The following is a 25,756-nucleotide window of genomic DNA, read 5'->3' on the forward strand; positions in this document are numbered from 1 at the left end:
TGTAGGTCACCATTTTTAGTCGCTGAATAAGAGTTTTGCAGGCACTCAGTGATTCAGTTTCCTGCGAATTTTTATTCACTTTCGTGAAACGGCTTCGAAATGACGTCGATTAAAGCCACCGAATTACCGCCCTTCGTTTCTCGCCCGGCAACAGTTGGATTTGCATTGTGAATCAAATTCGTGCTAATTGGACAGACACGTTCGATTCGTTGACCAAAAATTGTGTTTGTTTACTTCGCGCCTTGCGAATGCATAAAGCCTTTGGGTGTCTTCCCAAAAATTTGGTTAATGACTTTCGCAAAGAACCAAATGCGAAGTGAACGAATGAGCAGCTGACAAGTTGTTTATGTATGTCCGCACATTATGGCTTCATTATGAAATCGCAACTAATCCGAACTTCACATACTGCCACAATAGAATCGCCAATGAGGTGATTGATATTTGCCACTTAGACGTCAGCTTAGGAAAATCTCCTGTTTTGGAAAGTGTTTCGCCGCAGCGGTTTTTTTATATTTAACTTTACTCAGTGGGCGGCACATGTTACTGAAAGAAGTGTATTGAATGAAAAAGGTGCTCTTAAGAATCCAATTTCCAAAAAAGTCAAGGTTAAAGTGTTTTGTCTTCTTCGCTCTGAACATTGTAATTACCATGAATTAAACAAATTAGCAATTTCATCGAAAACGGTTTTAAATTTTGAAATGCAGTTCTGCAGCAATTAGCTTTTGTCTTTGCACTAGCCGAGACACACTCCATGTTTAACAAAGACACCCACCACGCAGAGCATAAACACCCTACTTCAAGTCCAGTGTGACCAGGTATGCCCATAGCCTCACGGATTTATTTGTATGTCGCGCAGTATTCTTTATAGTTATCGGCGCGGTCACACTGTCCGGTCGTTTTGCTTTGCTCTTTATATTTCGCTCGTCGAAAAAACGCAGAAAATGTGGAAAATAATTGATAAACTGTGCTGAAAAGTGTGTGCGAATAAAGTGTGCAGTGTCTGCCAATGAAATTACATCGAATTTGTAGCGTTCAGTTGCCAAGAAAGTGTAAAAATCGAGAGCAGAAAACCTGATTTCTGTGAAGAAGAAGCAGGCATTTTTCATCGTCGTAAAACTCGTACATACAGACACCCGCACACACACGCGAACACAAACGCTGCGACATATGTATATACGAAACGCGCGGGCGCGAGAGAGAGAACGAAATAGCAAGAGAGCGGAGCGGGCCATTGCGGTGTACGTGTGTGCGTGTTCTTGTGCGTTTGTTTTGTGAGCGCCGAGAGAGCGGCGAATGTGAGAGCCAAAGCAAAAACCAAGAAATAAGTGAACGAAAATAAAAACGAAAATCGCAATCTCCACCCCTGTATTTTGTGTTTACTAGTGCTTTGAGTGCTCGGAGTGCGTGTGTTTCTGTGCCGTTTTGTTGTGAAATTGTCCCAAATCTGGATTACTTTTGTATTATTTCCGTGCACCAAGGATGCCAAATGGTAACAACAACCCCTGAAACGGTATCGAATCTCAATCTGCATCTGGATACACGCTCGCCAGCAAGGTAATTAAAAGATCGCCGCGATAAAAGGCGTCGCCGGCTGACGATGAGTCAGTCTGCTGCCGTGATGATATATGTATATCACTGGATATTTGCGCACATACCTGCATACATATGTATAAGTATAAGCAACGCAGATATTGATTTGGAATGCACCCTGAGATACTATACACCATTGCACACCGCATCACATTATCATACCCCATCCCGTCAATTTCATATTCATAAAGACCCCACACACTAACCTTTGTAGACCTCTAGTCAGTAGTTTTAGATTGTTGTTTTTAGTTAGAAAGAACAGGAAAGTGTCGTTCAATTATTCACTCGATAATGCAAATTAGGCTGCACAACAAATACTGTTAGTTTATAGCCCACGCTGCGATTTATGTCTACAGTGGGGCCTCGTTGAGTGCGACTAGCAACAGACGTAGAATTTTAGACACTTTTTTTTTTTTTTTTGTAGTACTAGTAAACAAGTATTGGTTTCTGATAAACATGTTGATTTAATAAACATTTTTCTAAGTTATGAAATCTTTAGTTAATATTTTAATTTTCGTCCAATACTAACAGTTTCCAAACTAATAAGTATTCCTAGCTTAAAATAAGAACCATACTCATATAATTATATTTTAAGACCTCTGTTAATTTTTAGATTAATTACATGGTAATCCATTTAATAGTTTATACTATTGAGACACAAAAATAAGTTCAGCATTATTGTCAGCCCCCATCAAATTTTTTCCCCTGGGGCTTCGGTTTTCATAACTGTTAGTTGGAGGGATTGTACTGTAAGTTTCCATCTACGACGTTTTCCATTATTTACCACCCGTAAAACGAACGGTAAATGACAGTCGCGAACACACCCACACAAACACAGCGGCGAGCCATAATAAAGCAGCGCCGATAAATAAAACTTAATGTGTGACCAGTTAATTGCTTTTGTTGTCGCCTCATTCTAAATCAAATCACTCTCTCGCTCTCTGTTTTTCCCGCTCTCGCTCGCTCTCTCTGTTGGGCTCACATGGCCAAAGTGTTTGTATAACTAAAATTGTTGTTTGTTTTGTTGCTGGCGCTGTTGAAACTTTTAATAAATTATACAATAAAATGAAAAACGATCTCAGCAGCAGCAGAGGCAGCAGCTAAATCGATTGCCGCCGCTGTTCGCTGCCTAGAAGCTGTTGAATAATTACAAAATAAATATATGTATTTGTACATAGGCTGTTTGAGTATTTGTTGACGCCATTTTTTTATTTGCCATCAAAAAGGCAAATTCCAAATCGGCTAGTGTCGATGTCGATGCCTGCGTGTGTGTTTGTGTGTGGGAAACTACGCGCCAAACAACATTGAGGCGCAAAATCACCAAATGAGTAATTGCGCATATTAAAATTCGCCTTTCAAAAGTCGACCAACTGAGCCGTAAGCTAATGCGAGATCTTGAACGGGAATGAAAATGTGATGCGGACCAACCGATGCTCATCCAAATGCATTTTCACGCTCTACTGCATCCGCATCTCGTCGATCGCACCCCCCAGAATCTTACGCTTCAACTTAGACGGGGATTTCTTAAGCACTTTTTAGATCATTTGAAGGTGTATTTTCAAAGGCTTTAAAATAATAATTCTTTCTTTAGATAAATCCTGTTTTAAAATCTGAAAAACACCTTCCTAAATGATGTATCTATTGGGATTCTTCAAGATAATCTATTAATCTTCTAGAATATAAACATTACAACGCTGCGCTTAGCGAGCGATCACTGTAGGTGTGATTTCTATTTGCTTCGGTGGCCGAAATTTTAGTTTGCATTGTTGCTACCAGCCAGCAGCAATTACACCTTTATTTACAGTGCGTTTTGAGAGGCTGCAGCTGCCAGCTGAGTTGAATTTATTTTACCTTGTGCTTCGTTACCTTTTGCCACCACCACCACAATCACCATCCACACGACGAAACCAGATGCTCACACACGCAAACAAACATTCGCCTACAAGTATTTAGTTCATGTTTCGTGGCAAATTGGACATCAAAATTGCGAGCTGCCAAGTCGGCTCTCAATATTCAATGCTCATTCATGGCCCACAGAGATACAGATATCCGTCCATCCATCCCCATCCCAACACCAATCCGTGTGGCACCCACACCACGACACCTTTCGCACATTTATTGGCGCGCACATTTTTCATGTTTCACCTTTGGCTGCGTGTTTTGATTTACAAGCGAATACAGTGTGTGTATGTGAGTGTGCGTGTGTACAAGCATACAAGCATACACTCCCCCGCGTGCGCTCTCTGCCGCTCTCATTGGATTTGGGGAATGGGGCTCTCGTTCATTTGTTGATTCCACCTCTTCAGTTGCTTTCTCTGGGCTCTCTCATTGTTGTACTGAGAAAAATTATGGCATTTATGTTGACAATTATTGATAAAAAAAACTATTGTTATTACTTTTGGTTAAATTTCTTAATCATAAATGGGGAAGTATTATTTTTAAATTTTATGTTACATATTATAAATGAGTTTCAAACAATTTATTGAGTATCGGTATCGATTATTTTTTTCAGTGCCCATTTATTTAAGACATTTTTGCATAATTTCATACAAATTTACATATTTTATGTGCGAGGTTGACTTCGATTTTTTCCAACTTGTCAATCGAGTTTGTGCTGCAGTGTGTGTGTGGCATGCAGATAGTTGTCTATTTTTTAGTTGTGTGTGTGTGGGTGCTGTGTGTGGTATGTAAGTTGTTGTGATTGTCGTGCTCGTGTTTATGGCTTTAATCGTTCGCCAGTCGATTCGTTACCTGGCTCTCTCTCCCTCTCTTTAACCGGGGCACCTCCCCCTTCCCCTGTCTCCAACAACCATTCTCCATCTCCCTCCCACTCAACTGCCATCTCTGTCTTGACTTTAATCTTCTCAATTACTCGCAATTTGCAAGTCTTGTGCTCGCGCCTCTTTGGCGGTTATTGGCTTGTATTGCGAACGAGATGGGGTTATGTGTACTGGGGTGTACTGGTACACAACAAAAAACGTATAATTAGATGTCAATTTTAATCAATTAAGCAAATTACGAGCAAGTTTTCATATCACTTTGCAGCCCAGACGTATCATTGTGAAATAAAATGGCATTATTTCGATGTGCTGTCATCCAAATGATTTGAATAATAAGGGATTTGTTTTGAAACTGGATCTAGTATATCTATTGCTGTAGTAGTTTTAGCATTCAGCTATTGAAAATCAATCATATTGGAGCTCAAAAAGTTGTATAATTTGATACACTCTTCAACATGCGTATACAATTAGAAAAAAACTCGTCTAATTTCGTTAAGTGCCTTTATTCGGTTTTATTTTGTGGCTCATTCTTCTTATTCAACTTATTTTACCTTTTGCGTTGTTTTGATTTCTTAATCTTTTTACCATAATTGATGGCAATTAAATTAAAGGTGTGTGCGTTGGCTCTCTCTCTCTCATTTTGCTTCATCCCGCCTCTTCCCCCTCCAATTCGGTTTAGTATTTTCGTTTATCTTCGTGTTTGTTCGGCTGTCGATTTCGAGGAGACGATGATGATGATGATGACGATGCATTCGAATTTCGAATTGGCCAGGCCAGTTTTACTTTGCCTCGTTATTCGTTGTTCGCCGGGAGATTGTTCGTTTTGTTGGCCGATTGTCTCTTGGCCCCTTGGTATTACCCACCCCCATCCTCGCTCTCCGTTCACCTCCGCTCCCATCCACCCCCCTCTGACAGCCTACCGTCTTTACACATTCCGCGCGGCTCTGGTTTAATGGCTGTACTCGAATTACAGTGAAGCCGACGACACTTGAACATCATTAATTGGGTGTCGAAATCGAAATACAGTCAAACGTCTCAGATTCAACAATCAAATATAGAGCAATTTAATTCTGTAGTTTTTGTGGGGAAAATTTCATTTGTATTTAATAATTCGCTTTAATAAATTGGGTTCAAATAATTCAAAATAGTTTTTAGAAACTGAAAAGGTTTTTTTCCCATTTCTTTGATAAGTGGTGAAATCCGGCTCTTTAAGTGATGACTTAGATAAATCAAGTGTATTTGCATTTTCGTTTAGTGCCACTTATTTGATCTGGACATGGCCAAAAGCTTCAGGGTCTTTTATCCATCAAATTCGGGCAATTAGCGCAGTAAATTTGTCGGATAAACGTAAATACTCACGTCAAACTAGTTGGAAACTTTTATTTTCCGAGCTTTTGAACAAACAATTTTACACAGATGAGAGAAAAATATTTAATTGTATACTTCTTAAAAACAACCCATTAATTTTTAATGTCTAAACTCTTTATCGAAATGAAGGATGTGCAAGGGAAGTAATTATCTTCAAATGGAAACGCCCCTGTACCTAAAAAAAATTCAATTAAAATTCTAAAAACCTGGTCAGCAATTATCGAGCACCCCGTGTACAGGTTACCGCCCATTATCCTTCGATACAAACATCATCCCCTTGTTAAACAAATGGTCCGTAATTAAGGAGCAACCCCTGTACTCTCTTCACATTTGAATTTGCTCATTTTGTCGTCTATATCAACGCGTTTTGTCATCATTCTGTGGGATTTTATCGATTCGGTGAATTATTCACGCTAAATTCTCCTTGTGACTTTGATGTTGATGTGGTTGATGTTGTTGCTGCCGCCCAGTTGGTGGCACATAATTAAAGCGATTTAGTTAATTGATGTCAACACACAACGTAGTTAGCATTCTGCTGCTGTCTGCGCATTTCATCGGCATTTGTGTGGGTTTCTCAGATACAATTTGTGTGCAATTTGTTGGCTGGCCAGTGTTTTTCTGATTGTTTCTTGCTTGTCTGCCGACTCGAACTACCTACCCCTTCACCCTCCCCACCCCCACCCCCTGCATGGGTATTAAATTGTTGACAATTGTTTTGAGCTTGAGAGAATTAACCTTTAGTTTGTTATGTCATGATATTTGCCTAGTGTTTTGTGCTCGGTATTAAATGGCCACTAATATGGTATTGTTCTTGTATTAAGCGATTAGGAACGATTATATCAGAGACATAGGGTGTGTCTTATAATAGCAATCTATAGTTGCGTCCGGTGATTGAGTAGGTTCCCGATTCTCATCAATCATAGAGTAGGGGACATGATTCCCAGTCGCATCAGTCAATGACAGATTATATATCGCATAACATTGGCAATTAATTGGTACCAGATAGAACTAATTGCACAATTAGATTCAGGTGATTTAAAAGTATATAATAAGATTATGAAACTTTGTGGGGCCATAGTTGCAAAATTCAGAGTAATTGTAATTATCTAGATCAAGTTTTTAAATAAACCATTACAAGCACACATATATTTTATTATGTCATGATAGTTTAATAACCTTTCAAGGCATCGCATTAAAAAGCCACAAATCACTTGCTTCACGGGGCTGATTAAGATCTTTATTGGGTATTTTTAGCACTCCATCAACCATCGATTTAAAATGCAAATTATTCATATGCATATTGGGTGCTAGGTATTCAATTCACGGCAACTTCGCAGCAATTAGTGTAATCGCCGTGCAAATACGGATGAGTGTTCTGTCCAATTAAGCCCGGTTTAGTCCCAGTCCCGTTTGCTGTATCTCGAATCCCATGCTTACATCATGCCACCGATGGGGCCATAAAGATACAACTCAATGGTAGAAACACAAACCAAAGCAGGGGCGATATAAAATAAAAACGGGGAAAATCGACTAATAAAATCACAAATCGCAAACAACTGAGACAGTGGCAGGAGACCCGAGTTAAGGCACAGTGGGTGTCGAGGCACTTAATTTGTTTTAAACTTTTTAATTTGGCCAAAGATGCTGAAACTTATACAAAAAACTTCATAGTAAATAATGAACTCCAGAGGACTGTCTCAACTGTTCAAAAGTATGATAAATGCCTAAGAACAAACTTTTTGACGCTTGTTAAAAGCTTTCTATACCCCAGAGATATGTAAGGAATAAATAATAGTAAAAATTACGATACCAGTCCCCAAGTGGGTGCTTTCATTACTATTTTAAATCCTCTTTGCCGCATTTTCTGGCCCATTGTACCAACTACGTACGTATCGCTGAGTACGAGTGCAACTTAAATTGACTTGCTGGGGAGCAGTATGCAGTACAGTTGACAAGATTGACTAACTAACGAGGCAGGTAAACCAGGTAAACTAACTGACTGCCAAACACCTTTGAGTGGAAACCGGAGGTGAAACGGAAAACAATTACGCCGTACTGAGTCATGCTTTCGGAAAATGTGGGAAAAAGGAGTTGAGAGCAAGAGAGAGACAGGGAAAGGTGGTAGCCACCACCCCAAAATCTCGAAAGTATTTTCACCTCATTCCGAGCACTTAAGCTCACACATGCACACTCAGAAAAAAGTTGAACTATTATAAGTTTAGAACTTAATTTTAGTTAAATTTAGTCCAAATTTATTGGGCAATGCGAATAAAACTATCCAAGAATATGGTAGCTATATAGCATACTTTTATACATATTTGTAAATATTTTTGGGGTCTTCTACTCATGCCCACTAATAGTGATAAGAATTTAGAAAATCATTATATAGAAATAAATATATTCGTTATGTATTAAAATACAATAGATCACCAAAATTTCTTTCGGTGCACACTCACACTCAGTCACTGCCACACACAAACATGCATAATCATTGCACATCGTCACCCACACACACGCTTAAAACACTCAAAAAGTCAACTTTCAACTTGTTTGCCCAACTGCGACGAAGCGAACTAATAAATTTCTACTTTTGTTTTTTTTTCTCTCTCTCCCATTGCCTTCCATTGCCTCCCAACCGCCCACCACCCCCTCGATTAATTTTTTGCAGATTTCAAGACACACGCAGACTGCAGACATTTGTGAGCCAGTGTGTGTGAGTGAAGCAGTGGGGTGGAATGGGAAGAAGGCAATGATGTAGACCGAGGATGTATTGAGATGATGATGGGGATAATGATGGTAATGGTAATGAGCACCATGTGCCCGCCAACACAAACCAGCATCAGCAGCAACAGCAACAACAACAAGAGCAACAGTGGCAGTTACAGATGAGAAAAGTTGCCGCGAAAGTACAGCAATGTGGAAAACTGTGAATTCGTCGAGCAGAAACTCCCAACGCAGAAAAACTAAACGCGCAAAAAGAAGAATTTTCATCAGGCCATAAAAGCGAGAACAAAGAGAAAAACTGTCGTAAAAAGAGCCAGCAGTAGGGAAAACCCACCACTTAATAGTGGCCCACAACGGCATCAGCAGCAGCAGCAGCAACAACAACAACAACTGTAAGAATTTCAATTTCCAACAAACAAAAAAATATCCGAGAGAAAAAAACAAAGGCAGCAGCAGCAACAACAAAAGCCGAACGAGAAAATCCTGCAAAGAAAACAACAGCAACAAGAAACAAAAAAGTTCAAGACTGAAGTAGAAAAACCACTTAAAAACGTCGATGACAACTAGCCCGCGGGAGGGAGGGAGAAAGGTAGTTGCCGAGAGAAAAAGAGCGGGAGAGTTATTGGAGTGTGAGAGCATTTCTTAAAAAGGAGTCTGCTAGAGAGAGAGACAGAGAGAGAGAGCGCGTGCTACGTGCCAAAGAAAACGGAATGAGTTTAAGGAGCCACAACGCGGCAGTTGTTTTGCTTCAATTTTTTTTTGTTTTTTCGTTAACTGCACACACTTAGTGGTGGCAAAGCGTGTAAAGGTGGTAGTAAGCCAGTGCTGGCAGCTAGGCTGTTTTACCGCTAAATTGGGCCAAATTGTGAAATGTCCTTTAAAGATCTGTTGCATACTTAACAGCGTTTGAAATTCTTTTATTTAATTCGAATTAAACGTTTTGGTAAACTTTTGAACATCAAGTCTATTACACATATTTTCATCCAAAAATATCTGTCTTATTTGGATTAACAACAGCATAAAAATTTCGTATTTTGACGTTTGTTTTAATTTTTCATTTAAGAAAAACTTTTTCATTGTTTTTTTTATTACCTATCTCTTCACCTTGACAATGAGTTGCACTGTTCCAGCATAGTCTTAAATGTCTTATCCCATTAATTTAAATAAAAATCCAATTCTGCCACCACTGCCACTGTGAGTGTATTAGTGGTCACGCAAGAAGTACGACAGCGGCAGAAGGAGCGGAACAAAGGCAGCTGCAATTGCACCTTTCCTTGCTCAGGAGCAGGGAAAGAGCGGGCCAAGGTGGCGAAGAGAGTCGTTCCCGACAGCGTGCACTCAAAAAAACATTGCCTATTGAGTACAAAAAACCAGGATACAGTTGTTTCAATACAATTCTAATAACAAAACTCATGTAATAAACGGTTAATAAATTTTTAATTTCTTAAATATGGTCACAAGAAACGGCCGAAATCATAGATCCTTTATTTTTCGAACAACAGTTTTTTTTTGAGTGTACGGAGCGACTGAGAGAGCGACCGAACGTGTTCAAAAGCCGAAGCTGTCGAGCGGATACGTCACCTTCGGCATTGTAGTTGTAATTCGCAAAGCAAGGAGCGCACAACGAGAAACGCGCGCGAAAAAGAAATAAATAAATAAATAGCCAAGGAAAAGAGTGTGTGCGCCAAAAGGAGTGAGTGAGTGGGAAGTGAAGGGGGCGTGCGGCAGGAGTGCAAAATAAACGAGTTGCCACAGCAACAACCACGAGATTCGTAAAAAAGGGGGAAAATTGACGCATTCCAAACGCGCGATTTGGCTTACAAGTATTGTTTTTTTTTTACCCCGAGCTGTGTTGTTGGTGTTTCTGTTTTTGCTAGTTGATTTCTTCGTGCTAATACCGGTCTTTCTTAGTCGGTCTCTCTTACCCGAAGTTTGTGCCTCTCTCTTATCCACAGTGAGTTATCCACAAGTTCGAGAAGTCAAACAATTCGAGGAAATCAAAGAAAATCAACTGCAAGTCCCAGTATAAATCGAACGAAAAAAAACGAGGAAAATCCAATCTAAAAGCAGGCAAATGCAAATGCAAAGGCAAACGCAATCGCACTACTATTATGGGCCGCTCCAAGTTTCCCGGCAAACCCTCCAAGTCGATCAACCGTAAGCGGATCAGTGTCCTGCAGCTGGAGGATGAAGCGGCAAATCCGGCCGAGACGCAGCAGCCACCGCCGGAGTCCCAGCAGCCCAGTGGCTCCGGATCCGGTTCGCCGGCTGCCCGGGAAAAGGGCAACAATTGTGATAACGATGAGGACGATAATGCGCCGGGTGGTGCCTCAACTAGTGGCAATACGGCATCCTCATCCGCCGGCTCCGAAAATAGCGGCAATGGCAGCAGTTCGGGCTCGGGTTCAGGATCGGGATCATCCGGATCGGGATCATCCGGTTCGGGAACCACTAATGGCGGTAGTGTAAATGGCGGCACCCATCACAAGAGTGCGGCCAATCTGGACAAGGAGGCTGTGACGAAGGATCAAAATGGTGACGGTGATAAAACGAGAGGCAATGTTTCAAGATCGGATGCATCGATGTCAAGTGCACCCTCTGGCAAATTATCTGCAGCAGCTTCTGGAAAAGCCTCGAGCAAGTCTCCCAGAACTTTCTCAGCGTCGAATTCTGGATCATCCTCAGGACGGTCGTCTGGCTCCTCTCCAGAAGGAAATTCCGGAGCATCTTCCGATGGAGCATCTTCCGGAATATCCTGCGGAAAGTCTACAGCCAAGTTTCCTGAAACATCCTCTGGAACATCATCTTCTGGAAAATTGGCCAAAACAACAGCCGCTGGGACATGCTCTTCTGGAAAGACTTCTAAAGCATCTTCTGGAACAACCTGTGAAGCAACAACCTCTGGCCTTTCCAGTTCATGCCTTAAAGCACTATTCGTGGCGACACCGGCCACATCAACTGGACTGGCCTGTGCCCTGGTTTCCCCAGGAGGATCCTCGCAAGGTGGAGCCTTTCCTATAAGTGCCGCTTTACTGAGAGCACGCAAGAATAGCAATAAAAAGTTCAAGAATCTGAACCTGGCCAGGGGCGAAGTTATGCTGCCCTCCACATCCAAGCTGAAGCAGCTCAATAGTCCGGTGGTGGACAATCCGTTCCCCTCCGCGCCAAATACCTCCGGCTCCCCGCCTTCTGTGGAGGGAGGAACGGGCGTAGGGGGCGTGGTCAGCCCGGGTGAGGATGCGGCCCTGGTAAGTTGATTTTCAGATTGTCGGTGTTTGGTTGCTGGTTTTCGTTCCCAGGTGTCGCCCCCTTTTGCTTTTATTTATGAATATGTTTAAGCTGCTTTTTTTCCGCCACCTTAACCCCTCAATCCGACCAACTCATTCCGAGTTGCGTGTGCACCCTTTGCAGCACACACATCCTCGTCCAATGCCACAGTCCAATTCCCGCCAATGTAAATAAGAGAACCCCCTCAAGTTGGCTTACCCATGGTTCTGGTCTGGTTAGTAGCCCCTTTACACCCAACCACCCGCCTCTGACGCCATTGTTACCTGCTCGCTTACCTGCTTAATTGGCTTTTATGACGTTTTAGCGCTTGCAACTCTTCCACATGTGTCTGCCGCAGACGGTTGACGGTCACAGTGGCAATGGTGTCTGTTCCCCAGCTTATACTTATGCTTAGTAACTTGTTTTTGCACCAATACCTTACCCCCTTCCTCTCAAGCGCCTCTGTAACCCACCATGTCCAAGCGATCCCCTTCGAAAAGTTGCACTTGCTTCTGGTCCTTTGCATGCTTCTTTGTGTTTTACTCTTACACTGAAAGCTGGCATTGGCCTTACTAATTTAAGCCCACCGTCTCTTGGACCATTGTAATTAAAAATTGTAATTGGATCATACAAATGTGTAAAAAAAAACAGTTTAAATTAATATATTTTATATTTAACTACTCAAAAAACTTTTTTAATAGCGCAAAAATACTTAATGGTGATATGTAACCAAAATATTTAATACGTACTACCTGTTAATAAATTGCAGTTTTGGTTTTAGTTTTTATTACTAATTTATTTCTTGCTCTGTTTATATGCATTGCTCGCTATATATTTATTGCATTGCTTTCCGCTTCTCATTTTGTGAGAGTGTAGTTGGTGGCATGAATTATTGATTTGCTCGTAACCCCTTCTCCGACTTTCCATACTCAACCCTAACCGAAACCTACTGAACCCTTTTATTTGTCTACACTTCCAGAAGCGCGTCTTGAGTGAAATGCCCAATGAAGTTGCCCGCGATCCCTCTCCATCCAGCTGCCCTGCAGCGCCAAATGGAGCAGCATCGGGAAAAGGATCTGTTCCCAATGGGCCGCCAGCAGTGGCCACTTCTGCTGACGGCAGTAGTCCCAAATCTGGAGCGGATGCGGGACCAACGACGTCATCGTCATCAGCGGCAGCTAAGCAAAAGAAGACGGTGACGTTCAGAAACGTGCTGGAGACAAGTGATGATAAGTCGGTTGTAAAGCGGTTTTACAATCCAGACATCCGCATACCAATCGTCTCAATTATGAAGAAGGATTCCTTAAACCGACCGCTAAATTACTCTAGAGGAGGCGAGTGCATCGTGCGACCCTCCATTTTGTCAAAGATACTCAACAAAAACTCCAACATCGATAAGCTGAATTCTCTTAAATTTCGATCGGCGGCAGCGAGTTCATCCTCCTCAAATCAGGAGTCTGGATCCTCATCAAATGTATTTGGCTTGTCCCGCGCTTTTGGCGCTCCTATGGATGAAGACGATGAGGGTGGTGTAACCTTCCGTCGCAATGATTCTCCATATGATCAAAACAATGCGGAGGACGACGATATGGAAGACGATGAGGACGATGAAGAAGCCGAGGAGGACGATGACAATGAGGATGACAACGATGAGGCGGCCTCCGAAAAGAGTGCAGAAACAGAGAAAAGTGATGAGCGGGACTCGGAGGAGAAACAATTGGTTATGGACTCGCATTTCGTGTTGCCCAAAAGGAGCACACGATCGTCGCGTATCATTAAGCCTAACAGGAGATTGCTTGAAGAGGGTGCCATTAGTACCAAAAAGCCTCTTACTCTTGTCGACTCCAAAGCCAAAAATGTTTTCGGAGCAGCTTCCTCAAGTGCAAGCTCCACTGCATCGACCTTCTCCGCGTCAGCGAGTCTGAAGCTCGGCAAGGAGACCTTCTTCAACTTTGGCACCCTGAAGCCCAGTAGCAGTGCAGCTGGAAATTTTGTTCTGAGGCAACCACGTCTGCAATTCCAGGCAGACACCCAGCAGGCACCATTTACTGCTCCAAAAGCTTGCCCCACATCACCCAGTGCCATTCCAAAACCAGCTAATCCCCTGGCGACCTCGTCTTTTGGATCGCTAGCTAGCACGAGCTCATCAACAGGTTGGTTAAGAAACAACAAACCAATTTTATTTGTGTACGTATTAAACTTTCATTTCACCACAGTAACACCAACTCCCAGTGCCTGCTCCGTATGCTCAGCGATGGTCAGCAGTAAAGAGGTGGCTCAAGCCCGTAAGTACGGAGTTGTAGCTTGCGACGTGTGCAGGAAGTTCTTCTCAAAGATGACCAAGAAATCAATATCGGCCAATGCGAGTACAGCTAATACTTCCTCCGGCAGCCAGCAGTATATGCAATGCAAAGGAACAGAAGGTTGTAGAAAGCTTATTTCATCGTAACCGCCTTTTACTAATGCATATTGAATATTTCCTTGCAGGATCATCTTGCAGCATTCACTCAGCCAAAAGCCAGTTGAAAAACTTCAAAAAGTTTTACAAGGATCGGTGCACTGCGTGCTGGCTGAAAAAATGCATGAACTCGTTTCAGCTTCCTGTGGCCCACAGGAGTAGGTTAAGTGGTATATTGCCACCGGGCATGCGAGGAGAGTCCTCTTCCCGAGAAGAAAAATCCGCGGAACTGCTTTCTCCAACAGGCAGCCTGAGGTTTACTTCTACTGCGTCCTCTTCTTCCTCTTCTGTGGTTGCTTCTTCGTCTGTGAAGTGGAAGTCCAGTGGTGACTCCACTTCTGCCTTGACTTCGATAAAGCCCAATCCACTGGCGGAGAACAATGTCACATTTGGCAGTACTCCTCTGCTGCGTCCTGCGATTTTGGAGAAGCCCCTCTTCCTGAAGATAAGCAATGCAGCAGATCAAAAACTTACAGCTGCTGAAGCGATCAGTCCCAGTCTGACTAAAAAGACCAGCAAACAGGAGAAAGAAAAAGTAAAGGAATCGGAACTAAGCGAAAAGCCTCTTAGTCCCACGCTGGCAGCCACCAAGAAATCTGGATCAGCAGAACCTCCAGTTGTAGAAGCTCAAGCTCCAAAAGAGGAGGCACCATCAATTTCTGCAGCCACCCAGCCAACGGCTTCCAATGGAACTTCCCAAGGTGTACCTCCAGCGGATCTTGCTGGTGAAGCCAATGCTACAGGCGACACCCTAAAACGACAGAGGATTGACCTAAAGGGACCTCGTGTAAAGCATGTGTGCCGCAGTGCTTCCATTGTTCTCGGGCAACCTTTAGCTACCTTTGGCGAGGACCAGCAACCTGAGGAAGGTGATATGCAGCAAGAGATAGCTGCTCCAGTGCCATCAGCTATTTCGGAGCCTTCACCTGAAAAACCAGCTCAAATTGTTACAGATATAAACGATAATTGTGCTAGCTGTAAAACGTCTCCTGTTGGTGATGAATCAAAACCCAGTAAGTCCGCTGGCAGTGCCCAAGCTGAAGCTAAGAAAGTAACAGCGGGAGGAAAAGAAGGAACAGCAAGTGCTGCTGCAGGCTCATCTGCGAAGGTTACAACAAGAAATGCAGCAGTTGCGTCCAACCTAATAGTGGCGGCCAGCAAAAAACAGCGAAACGGGGACATTGTTACGTCAAGTTCAATCACTCAATCATCAAATCAAACCCAGGGACGCAAAACTAAGGAGCACCGACAGCAACGTACACTCATATCCATCGATTTCTGGGAGAATTATGATCCTGCTGAAGTTTGCCAAACTGGTTTTGGTTTGATTGTAACAGAAACGGTTGCTCAGAGGGCTCTGTGTTTCCTATGTGGTTCTACAGGCTTGGATCCGCTGATCTTTTGTGCCTGCTGTTGCGAGCCCTATCATCAGTACTGTGTCCAAGATGAATATAACCTGAAACATGGCTCTTTTGAGGATACCACGCTAATGGGCAGCCTTCTGGAAACGACAGTGAATGCATCCACTGGGCCATCGTCTTCCTTAAATCAACTGACGCAGCGCTTAAATTGGTTGTGTCCTCGATGCACCGTTTGCTACACCTGCAATATGTCGTCAGGGTCCAAGGTTAAGTGTCAGAAGTGTCAAAAGAACTATCACAGCACCTGCTTGGGCACTAGCAAGAGACTTCTTGGAGCAGATCGTCCATTAATATGTGTCAATTGCTTAAAGTGCAAGTCCTGCTCCACCACGAAAGTATCGAAATTTGTTGGTAACCTTCCGATGTGTACGGGTTGCTTTAAGTTGCGCAAGAAGGGCAACTTTTGTCCAATATGCCAGAGATGCTATGATGACAACGATTTTGATCTGAAAATGATGGAGTGTGGTGACTGTGCCCAATGGGTTCATTCCAAGTGCGAAGGTCTTAGTGATGAGCAGTACAATCTCTTGAGCACACTACCGGAGTCAATAGAGTTTATCTGCAAGAAATGTGCCCGCAGGAATGAGAGTTCTAAGATCAAGGCTGAGGAGTGGCGACAGGCAGTAATGGAGGAGTTCAAAGCCAGTCTCTACAGCGTTCTAAAACTTCTCAGCAAATCCCGACAAGCCTGTGCCCTTCTTAAACTAAGTCCCCGCAAAAAACTGCGGTGCACCTGCGGAGCATCCTCAAACCAAGGGAAACTTCAACCGAAAGCCCTTCAGTTTAGTAGTGGATCGGATAACGGCTTGGGCAGCGATGGTGAGTCCCAAAACAGCGACGATGTCTACGAGTTCAAGGATCAGCAGCAGCAGCAGCAACAACGGAATGTTAGCTTAAACAAGCCACGAGTAAAATCCCTGCCCTGCTCTTGCCAACAGCACATCAGCCATTCGCAATCCTTTAGCCTGGTGGATATTAAGCAGAAAATTGCTGGAAACTCGTATGTTTCCCTGGCGGAATTCAACTATGACATGAGCCAAGTTATCCAACAGAGCAATTGCGATGAACTGGACATTGCCTACAAGGAGCTGTTAAGTGAACAGTTTCCCTGGTTCCAAAACGAAACGAAAGCCTGCACCGATGCCTTGGAGGAGGATATGTTTGAGTCCTGCTCTGGTGCCAACTACGAGGATTTGCAAGATGCGGGAGGAGGAAGTGCTTCTGTTTACAACGAGCATTCCACTTCACAGGCGGAATCGCGATCCGGTGTGTTGGATATTCCCCTGGAGGAAGTGGACGACTTTGGTAGTTGTGGCATTAAGATGCGATTAGATACCAGAGTGTGTCTCTTCTGTAGAAAGAGCGGTGAAGGCTTATCCGGCGAGGAAGCTCGGCTCCTGTACTGCGGTCATGATTGCTGGGTTCACACCAATTGTGCCATGTGGTCTGCGGAAGTGTTCGAGGAGATCGACGGTTCACTTCAAAATGTCCACAGTGCGGTGGCCAGGGGAAGGATGATCAAGTGTACGGTGTGTGGAAACCGAGGCGCCACCGTCGGCTGCAATGTGCGATCTTGTGGCGAGCACTATCACTATCCATGTGCCAGAAGCATCGACTGCGCCTTTCTCACAGATAAATCCATGTATTGCCCTGCCCATGCCAAGAATGGAAATGCCTTGAAAGCCAATGGATCGCCCAGTGTAACATACGAATCCAACTTCGAGGTTTCCCGGCCCGTGTATGTGGAATTAGATAGAAAAAGGAAAAAGCTGATAGAGCCAGCTCGTGTGCAATTTCACATTGGATCTTTGGAGGTGCGCCAGCTGGGAGCCATAGTTCCCAGATTTTCGGACTCCTACGAAGCCGTCGTGCCCATCAATTTCCTGTGCAGTCGTCTGTATTGGTCTTCGAAGGAGCCTTGGAAAATAGTGGAGTACACAGTGCGCACTACCATACAGAACAGTTCGTCAACCCTAACCGCGTTAGATGTGGGTCGAAACTATACAGTAGATCACTCAAATCCCAACAGCAAGGAGGTTCAATTGGGTATGGCGCAAATCGCTAGATGGCACACAAGCCTAGCGAGGAGTGAATTTTTGGAGAATGGCGGAGCCGACTGGAGCGGCGAGTTCCCGAATCCCAACTCTTGTGTACCACCCGATGAAAACACCGAAGGGGAACCGCAACAGCAGGCTGATTTGTTTCCCCCAGAGATTAAAGATGCCATATTCGAAGATCTTCCTCACGAGCTACTCGATGGCATCTCCATGCTGGACATATTCTTGTACGACGATAAGACCGACTTGTTTGCCATAAGTGAACAATCCAAGGACGGCACTCAGGCCATGACTTCCAATCAGGCTCAAAATCAACAAGCAGGTGGAGCTGCTTCTGTGAGCATCTGTGATGAGGATACCCGCAATTCAAATACGAGCCTGGGAAATGGCTGGCCAAGCAGCAATCCTGTGGAGGATGCGATGTTATCCGCAGCGAGAAACTCCAGCCAAGTGCAGATGCTCAAAACACTAGCTTGGCCAAAGCTCGACGGGAATAGCGCCATGGCCACCGCTATTAAAAGGCGAAAGCTGTCGAAAAACTTGGCAGAAGGAGTCTTTTTGACCCTAAGCAGTCAGCAAAGAAACAAGAAGGAAATGGCCACAGTGGCAGGCGTGTCAAGAAGGCAATCTATCAGTGAGACATCCGCCGAGGGAGTCGCTACCACATCTGGATCTGTGAGAAGCAAGAGCTTCACCTGGAGTGCAGCAAAACGGTATTTCGAAAAGAGTGAAGGACGCGAGGAAGCAACTAAGATGAGGATAATGCAAATGGATGGCGTGGACGATTCAATAACCGAATTTCGCATAATTTCCGGAGACGGAAATTTATCAACAGCCCAGTTTAGCGGCCAAGTTAAATGTGATCGGTGTCAGTGCACCTACAGGAATTACGACGCCTTCCAGCGGCACTTACCATCTTGTGGCCCATCAATGTCCTCCAATGAAACGGAATCTGACGTCAGTGGGCAAGGAATCACTAATAATGCTACCCAGATCAGTGCGGAAAGCCTGAACGAGCTGCAAAAACAACTTCTAGCCAATGCAGGAGGTTTAAATTACCTACAGTCAGCAACATCGTTTCCCCAAGTTCAGAGCCTGGGCTCCCTGGGACAGTTTGGCTTACAGGGATTGCAGCAGCTGCAACTACAACCACAATCCCTGGGCAATGGATTTTTCCTTTCCCAGCCGAATCCGGCTACACAGGCAAACACGGACGATTTGCAAATCTATGCGAATTCACTGCAAAGTTTGGCTGCCAATCTGGGTGGAGGTTTTACGCTAGCTCAACCTACGGTGACAGCTCCAGCACAACCTCAATTAATTGCTGTTTCCACTAATCCCGATGGCACTCAGCAGTTCATCCAAATCCCCCAGACGATGCAGGCCACAACGACACCAACAGCCACCTATCAGACCCTGCAGGCCACGAATACGGATAAGAAGATAATGCTTCCCCTGACGGCAGCTGGAAAGCCCCTGAAGACGGTGGCCACCAAAGCGGCGCAACAAGCGGCCGTCAAACAGAGGCAGCTGAAGTCGGGACACCAGGTGAAGCCGATTCAGGCCAAGTTGCAACCGCACCCTCAGCAGCATCAACAGCAGCAGCAGACTCAGGTGCAACAGCCCATCACTGTTATGGGACAGAATCTCCTCCAGCCGCAGCTGTTGTTCCAGAGCAGTGCCCAGAGTCAGGCGCCGCAGCTAATCTTGCCCCAAGCTCAACCCCAGAACATAATTTCCTTTGTGACTGGGGACGGAAGCCAAGGACAGCCCCTGCAGTACATCTCCATACCTACAGCGGGGGAGTATAAGCCCCAGCCACAGCCTACGGCAACGCCTACTTTCCTGACAACTGCTCCCGGTGGAGGCGCCACCTATTTGCAAACGGATGCGAGTGGAAATTTAGTGCTCACTACCACACCCGCCAACTCCGGATTGCAAATGCTGACGGCGCAATCTCTTCAACCGCAACCTCAAGTGATAGGAACGCTCATCCAGCCCCAAACAATTCAGTTGGGAGGCGGAGCTGATGGCAACCAGTCAGGCGGTAATCAACAACCCTTAATTTTAGGTGGTACTGGTGGAGGATCCACTGGCCTGGAATTCGCCACCACTTCTCCCCAGGTTATTCTTGCCACCCAACCCATGTACTATGGACTGGAGACGATCGTCCAGAATACGGTCATGTCGTCACAGCAGTTTGTTTCCACTGCAATGCCCGGAATGCTTAGCCAGAATGCCAGCTTCTCAGCAACCACTACACAGGTGTTCCAGGCTAGTAAAATCGAACCAATTGTTGATCTGCCCGCTGGCTATGTGGTGCTCAATAACACAGGGGATGCATCCAGTGCGGGCACATTCCTAAACGCAGCCAGTGTGCTGCAACAGCAAACGCAGGACGACACAACAACGCAGATACTGCAGAACGCTAACTTCCAGTTCCAGTCGGTGCCCACATCTTCAGGAGCCTCCACATCAATGGATTACACCGCTCCTGTTATGGTCACAGCGAAGATTCCGCCAGTAACTCAGGTGAAGAGAACGAATGCTCAAGCCAAGGCAGCGGGAATTTCGGGTGTCGGCAAAGTGCCGCCACAACCACAGGTGGTCAACAAGGTGCTGCCCACCAGTATAGTCACCCAGCAGTCTCAAGTACAGTTGAAAAACTCCAATCTCAAACAATCTCAGGTTAAGGGCAAGGCTGCGTCCGGAACGGGAACCTCTTGTGGAGCACCACCCAGTATTGCCTCGAAGCCTCTTCAAAAGAAAACCAACATGATACGACCCATTCATAAGCTGGAAGTGAAACCCAAAGTGATGAAGCCTACGCCAAAGGTACAAAATCAAAATCACTCCTTGTTGCAGCAGCAGCAGCAGCAGCAGGCACAGTTGCAGCAACAGATTCCAGCCGTGGTAGTCAATCAGGTGCCTAAAGTAACGATCTCACAGCAGCGAATCCCCGCACAACCGCAGCAGCAACAGCAACAGCTTCAGCAGGCGCAGATGCTCCATATTCCGCAGCAACAGCAACCGCTGCAGCAGCAACAGGTACAGGTACAGCCATCAATGCCCATTATAACACTCGCTGAGGCACCAGTACCGCAATCGCAATTTGTGATGGAACCTCAAGTTTTGGAGCAGCAGGAGATGGCTAACCGCGTACAGCATTTCTCCACAAGTAGCACCAGTAGTAGTAGCAACTGCTCGTTGCCCACCAATGTGGTTAATCCTATGCAACAACAAGCGCCACCCACCACCAGCAGCTCCACAACCAGGCCCACAAATCGGGTGCTTCCAATGCAGCAGCGCCAGGAACCTGCTCCGCTGTCCAACGAGTGTCCCGTAGTTCCGTCACCCACTCCCCCGAAACCTGTTGAACAGCCTATGATCCAGCAATTGACCAGCGCCAGTGTGTCCAAGTGCTATGCCCAGAAGGCAACATTACCGTCCCCAGTTTACGAGGCGGAACTCAAAGCTAGTTCAGTTTTGGAGAGCATTGTGCCAGCTGTCACAATGGATGCAATCTTGGAGGAACAGCCGGTAACGGAGTCCATCTACACGGAGGGACTCTACGAGAAGAATTCGCCGGCGGAGTCCAAGACCGAACAGCTACTTCTCCAACAACAGCAACGAGAGCAACTAAGTCAACAATTTGCCAACGGGTATCTACTCGATAAGCACGCCTTTCAAGTGGAGCCAATGGATACGGATGTCTACAGGGAAGAAGACCTCGACGAGGAGGAGGACGAGGATGATGACTTCAGCTTGAAAATGGCTACATCTGCGTGCAACGATCACGAGATGTCCGACAGTGAAGAGCCGGCTGTCAAGGATAAGATCAGTAAGATTCTAGACAACCTGACCAACGATGACTGTACAGATTCCATAGCCACTGCGACGACGATGGAAGTGGAAGCCACTGCTGGTTACCAGCAAATGGTGGAGGATGTCCTGGCCACCACTGCAGCAGCATCTGCTCCCACCGAAGAGTTTGAAGGAGCTCTGGAAACTGCGGCTGTGGAAGCAGCTGCCACCTATATTAACGAGATGGCCGATGCCCATGTATTGGAACTTAAGCAGCTGCAAAATGGAGTGGAACTGGAGCTCAGAAGAAAAGAAGAGCAACGAACAGTGCCACAGGAACCGGAGCCATCAAAGGCTGCCATCGTGCCCACAGCAGCTGCTCCAGAACCACCGCCACCCATACAGGAGCCCAAAAAAATGAGTGGTCCACATCTGCTTTATGAAATCCAGAGCGAAGATGGCTTTACGTACAAATCGAGTTCCATAACTGAGATTTGGGAGAAGGTCTTTGAGGCAGTACAGGTAGCCAGGCGGGCACATGGACTCACTCCCCTGCCAGAGGGTCCTCTAGCGGATATGGGTGGCATTCAGATGATTGGTCTAAAAACAAATGCCCTAAAGTACCTAATTGAACAGTTGCCGGGCGTGGAAAAGTGCTCAAAATATACTCCCAAGTATCACAAGCGCAATGGCAACGTGTCCACAGCGGCGAATGGAGTACATGGAGGCAACTTAGGCGGAAGCAGTGCATCAGCTGCCCTGTCATTGTCTGGTGTAGATTCACATGGTCTGCTCGACTATGGATCGGATCAGGATGAGTTGCAGGAAAATGCCTACGATTGCGCCCGGTGTGAGCCGTATGCTAACCGCAGCGAGTATGATATGTTTAGTTGGCTGGCCTCTAGACATCGCAAGCAGCCCATCCAGGTGTTCGTCCAGCCATCTGACAATGAACTGGTACCCAGGTTAGTGTATAGTACTTATTTCGTTACACGACATCTTTATTGATTGGAGTCTTTGTGTGGTTTGTTTAGGAGGGGAACTGGTAGCAATCTACCAATGGCCATGAAGTACCGCACGCTGAAGGAGACCTACAAGGATTATGTTGGAGTCTTCAGATCCCATATCCATGGACGAGGCCTCTATTGCACAAAGGACATTGAAGCGGGTATGTTTTTGTCTTCACTTTATCCCAAAAAGAAATTAATTTATTGATTTATTTATACCTATTCTAGGTGAAATGGTTATCGAGTATGCCGGTGAGTTGATTCGCTCTACACTGACGGACAAAAGGGAGCGTTACTACGACAGCCGCGGCATTGGGTGCTATATGTTCAAAATCGACGATAACCTTGTAGTGGATGCCACAATGCGCGGCAATGCGGCGCGCTTCATCAATCACTGCTGTGAGGTGAGTACAACAAAAGTATCCTATTACACTGGAGATGCTTAAATCCTTTTTTCTTACAGCCGAATTGCTACTCTAAAGTGGTGGACATTTTAGGGCACAAACACATCATCATCTTTGCGCTGCGCAGAATCGTGCAGGGCGAGGAGCTTACCTACGACTACAAATTCCCATTCGAGGAGGAAAAGATACCTTGCTCATGCGGTTCCAAAAGATGTCGGAAGTACTTAAATTAAAAAAAGGAAGATCAGTGTCAGAGATAAGAACCAAGTGGGACGCTGGGCGTCAAAATTAAGCCGTATACTCAGCAGCCGGGGTTGGTACAGACCTGAAAGATCCCAAGGGTGGAAATAAATCCAGAAATTTGACAACAACGTCGTTGACCGGCATACATTGGTTTTAATATCATGTTTTACCTTTTGAATGAAGAAAATCAAAGACATTTAATGCAACATACTACTCCAACCTTTATTAAAAAAACTATTCGGTACATCACTTGGATGTAATTTTTTAACTAAACTGGTTCTGATTGGACTTAAATATTCGATCTTTACTAATCGTTATATACATTTGAACTTTAATTTTTAACCTTTTACCCTAGTAACATAGTAATGATCAAATATTTTCTTAGACAAGAACAATATAAATGCCCAGTCTTTTGAGTGAAGGCAAACATGATATTAAAAACATTTTTGTTTAGTCAAACAGGCCTGTAATTGTGCAAAGATTATTTTCTGCTCCAATTTTCATTGCAAAAACTAATAGCTGCCCACAATAGAGGCAGATAAAACTCACCTGGAATGAGAATTGAAACACTTGTAGTTAACGGTTATATCGATCTATGTTTGGTCAATCGTGATACTTTTCGTTTTACAACCCCCATACGTCTTAAGTAGTTGATATGTACAAGTTAAACAGTTGATATTATTATATATCCTATATCTAAAGAACACGGCACACAGTAGGCAACGAAGCAAATATATCCGAGCGATCGGAGTGAAAGAACAGAAACTCGATGACGTCAGTATTCAAGGGGAGAGAATTAATAATTGTAAATTAAATATGTTACGTACTAGCTACCTACCACATACGGATAATGATATGCAGATCAGTTAGCTAACTAGACTAAGGCTCCACAGATTCTATAAACAAATACAAATAACTAAGCTAAGCTGATAAATATAACATTGTTGGGCTTAGGCGAATAACAGATAAACGATGGGAGACATTAAAAACAATTACTTACAGGGGCTTGTGTTAGATTGTACATATATTGCATACGAATTATAAATATCTATATTATATATCTACTGTAATGAGAAATTAACTAACCTTAAGTCACCAGGATTGTGTAAGAAGAAACTATTTTATGTAGAGCTCTGCGTATTTATGTTTGTTACCAATTAACCTACTGATTAATTGATCGAACTACGAATAATATCCGCAAACACATGCTTATATATATATATATTTAGAAAACGAAACCAAGCATCACCCTTGAAATTATTGTATTGTGAAGAGGCAACCACAACAACACCAGCCAATTGTAATTGTACTAACTCCATTGATTGTATATTTATTATTTTACACATAAGTTATAAAGCATGTACATTTTTGTGACCGTTTGTTTGCCTTGATTGAAGCTCAAGCGTAATCATAATTTGTAACGCCTATCTTTAGTTCAGCTCCCATGTATTCTAATACTTTAACAACACTTTCGCTTAAGACTAGCATTAGTCCGCTCTGGTATTTGTCCAAAATTGTACACACACAGCAGGCAGATATGTATATTCCTATCGGGGCGATCGGTCGGACTTGTACAGGCAAAGTTCCATAGCATTTTTTGGCAGCCATTCAAGACGCGCGCACTTTTTGCACGCTGTCGAGGAATTTTATATTTTTATTCCCTAAAGAAAAAAGTTTAATAAACTACAGATTAAAATTTAAATTGATTCATTCTTGTTGTTTTCCTGTTTTATACAAAATATATGGTTCATCAATGGATTTCATTGTACTCCCGCCACGCTCGTCGCCCCCTTCCGCTGCGAGAGCCACCTCCACACTCCGAGTGTTCTATGCGCTGCTTGGCTTCTTGGGCGGCTCTGGCTGCACTGAGTGCCGCCTTCTTGGTCTTCTCGAAGTCTATTCGAGCCTCGCTAAGTTGGCGCATCAGCTCAGTAACCCGCCGCTGAGCAGCCTCTAGAAGAGCGGACTTGTCGCCCAGCGATTGTTTCCACACTGCGAATACTTGATCTGAAGCCTCCCGGTTGTCCCTGGCCAACTTGAGACTTATGGTCAGCGTCTTGAGCTCCTGCTGGCCCAAATGGTGCGCCTTGCTGGCAAGTTGTGCATTCGCCTCGGCGGTGATCAGCTCCTGGTTTTCCTCCTGCACCACCATTTCGGCCTCCCTCACCTCCGCTTCCAACTGCTCCAGCACCTGACCCTTCCCGGCCAGCACTGCTTCGGCAGCTTTGGCCGCAGCGCATGCCTTGTCTGCATACTCGTTTTTGATTTTATCAGCGGCCACCTTTACGGCTGTGGCCATATCATCGTTGGCCTTTTTGGCCTCGTTGGCCGCCTGGACGGCAATTCCGGAGGATCGCTGTTTGGCACTAGCATGGACTCGCGTTGGCTTCTTTGGCGGCGAGTTGCTCGCCTCCCCTGACATGTCGCACACGGGACCACCGCCACTGCCACCGCCTCCACCAGCGAAACTCCTCATCAGGTCCTGCGTGTCCTGCATGGGCTTTCGGCGGGTTCGATAATGATTGCCAGTAGCGGATGCCAGGATCGAGGATAACACGATTATGAGCCACATGATCTGAGTGTCTATCCGCATTTTCCGTAGTGTCGAGCATTTTTCCGACTGTCAATCGGAC

The 25,756-nt window shown here is 44.7% G+C and overlaps 2 protein-coding genes across 3 annotated transcripts; one reads left to right on the top strand and one right to left on the bottom strand.

The window, feature by feature from the left end:
* Positions 1-865: 865 nt before the first annotated feature.
* Positions 866-24,829, top strand: LOC6537327 (histone-lysine N-methyltransferase trithorax). Of its 2 annotated transcripts, XM_039376612.2 has the most exons (9): positions 866-1,554; positions 8,407-8,854; positions 10,418-11,710; positions 12,709-13,882; positions 13,946-14,152; positions 14,217-22,434; positions 22,504-22,637; positions 22,705-22,880; positions 22,940-24,829. In XM_039376612.2, the coding sequence occupies exons 3-9, from the start codon at positions 10,574-10,576 to the stop codon at positions 23,111-23,113; spliced, it is 11,220 nt and encodes a 3,739-aa protein (XP_039232546.1). In that variant the 5' UTR covers positions 866-1,554; positions 8,407-8,854; positions 10,418-10,573; the 3' UTR covers positions 23,114-24,829. The 2 variants fall into 2 exon arrangements, with proteins under 2 accessions (XP_039232546.1, XP_039232547.1); XM_039376613.2 differs by lacking the exons at positions 8,407-8,854; positions 10,418-11,710 and having other exon boundaries at positions 867-1,554.
* Positions 24,820-25,716, bottom strand: LOC6537329. The gene has a single exon (XM_002097850.4). It carries the CDS (start codon positions 25,714-25,716, stop codon positions 24,874-24,876), a length of 843 nt encoding a protein of 280 aa, XP_002097886.1. The 3' UTR covers positions 24,820-24,873.
* Positions 25,717-25,756: the final 40 nt, after the last annotated feature.

Source organism: Drosophila yakuba, chromosome 3R, assembly GCF_016746365.2.
Source record: "Drosophila yakuba strain Tai18E2 chromosome 3R, Prin_Dyak_Tai18E2_2.1, whole genome shotgun sequence".
In the NCBI taxonomy this organism is placed as follows: domain Eukaryota; kingdom Metazoa; phylum Arthropoda; class Insecta; order Diptera; family Drosophilidae; genus Drosophila; species Drosophila yakuba.

Bases quoted from the DNA above. Each gene is read 5' to 3' on its own strand.
- LOC6537327 (XM_039376612.2), top strand. From the start codon at position 10,574: ATGGGCCGCTCCAAGTTTCCCGGCAAACCCTCCAAGTCGATCAACCGT. The intron at 11,711-12,708 runs GTAAGTTGATTT...CTACACTTCCAG, and splicing joins CGGGTGAGGATGCGGCCCTG to AAGCGCGTCTTGAGTGAAAT. The intron at 22,881-22,939 runs GTGAGTACAACA...TTTTTCTTACAG, and splicing joins TCATCAATCACTGCTGTGAG to CCGAATTGCTACTCTAAAGT.
- LOC6537329 (XM_002097850.4), bottom strand. From the start codon at position 25,716: ATGCGGATAGACACTCAGATCATGTGGCTCATAATCGTGTTATCCTCG.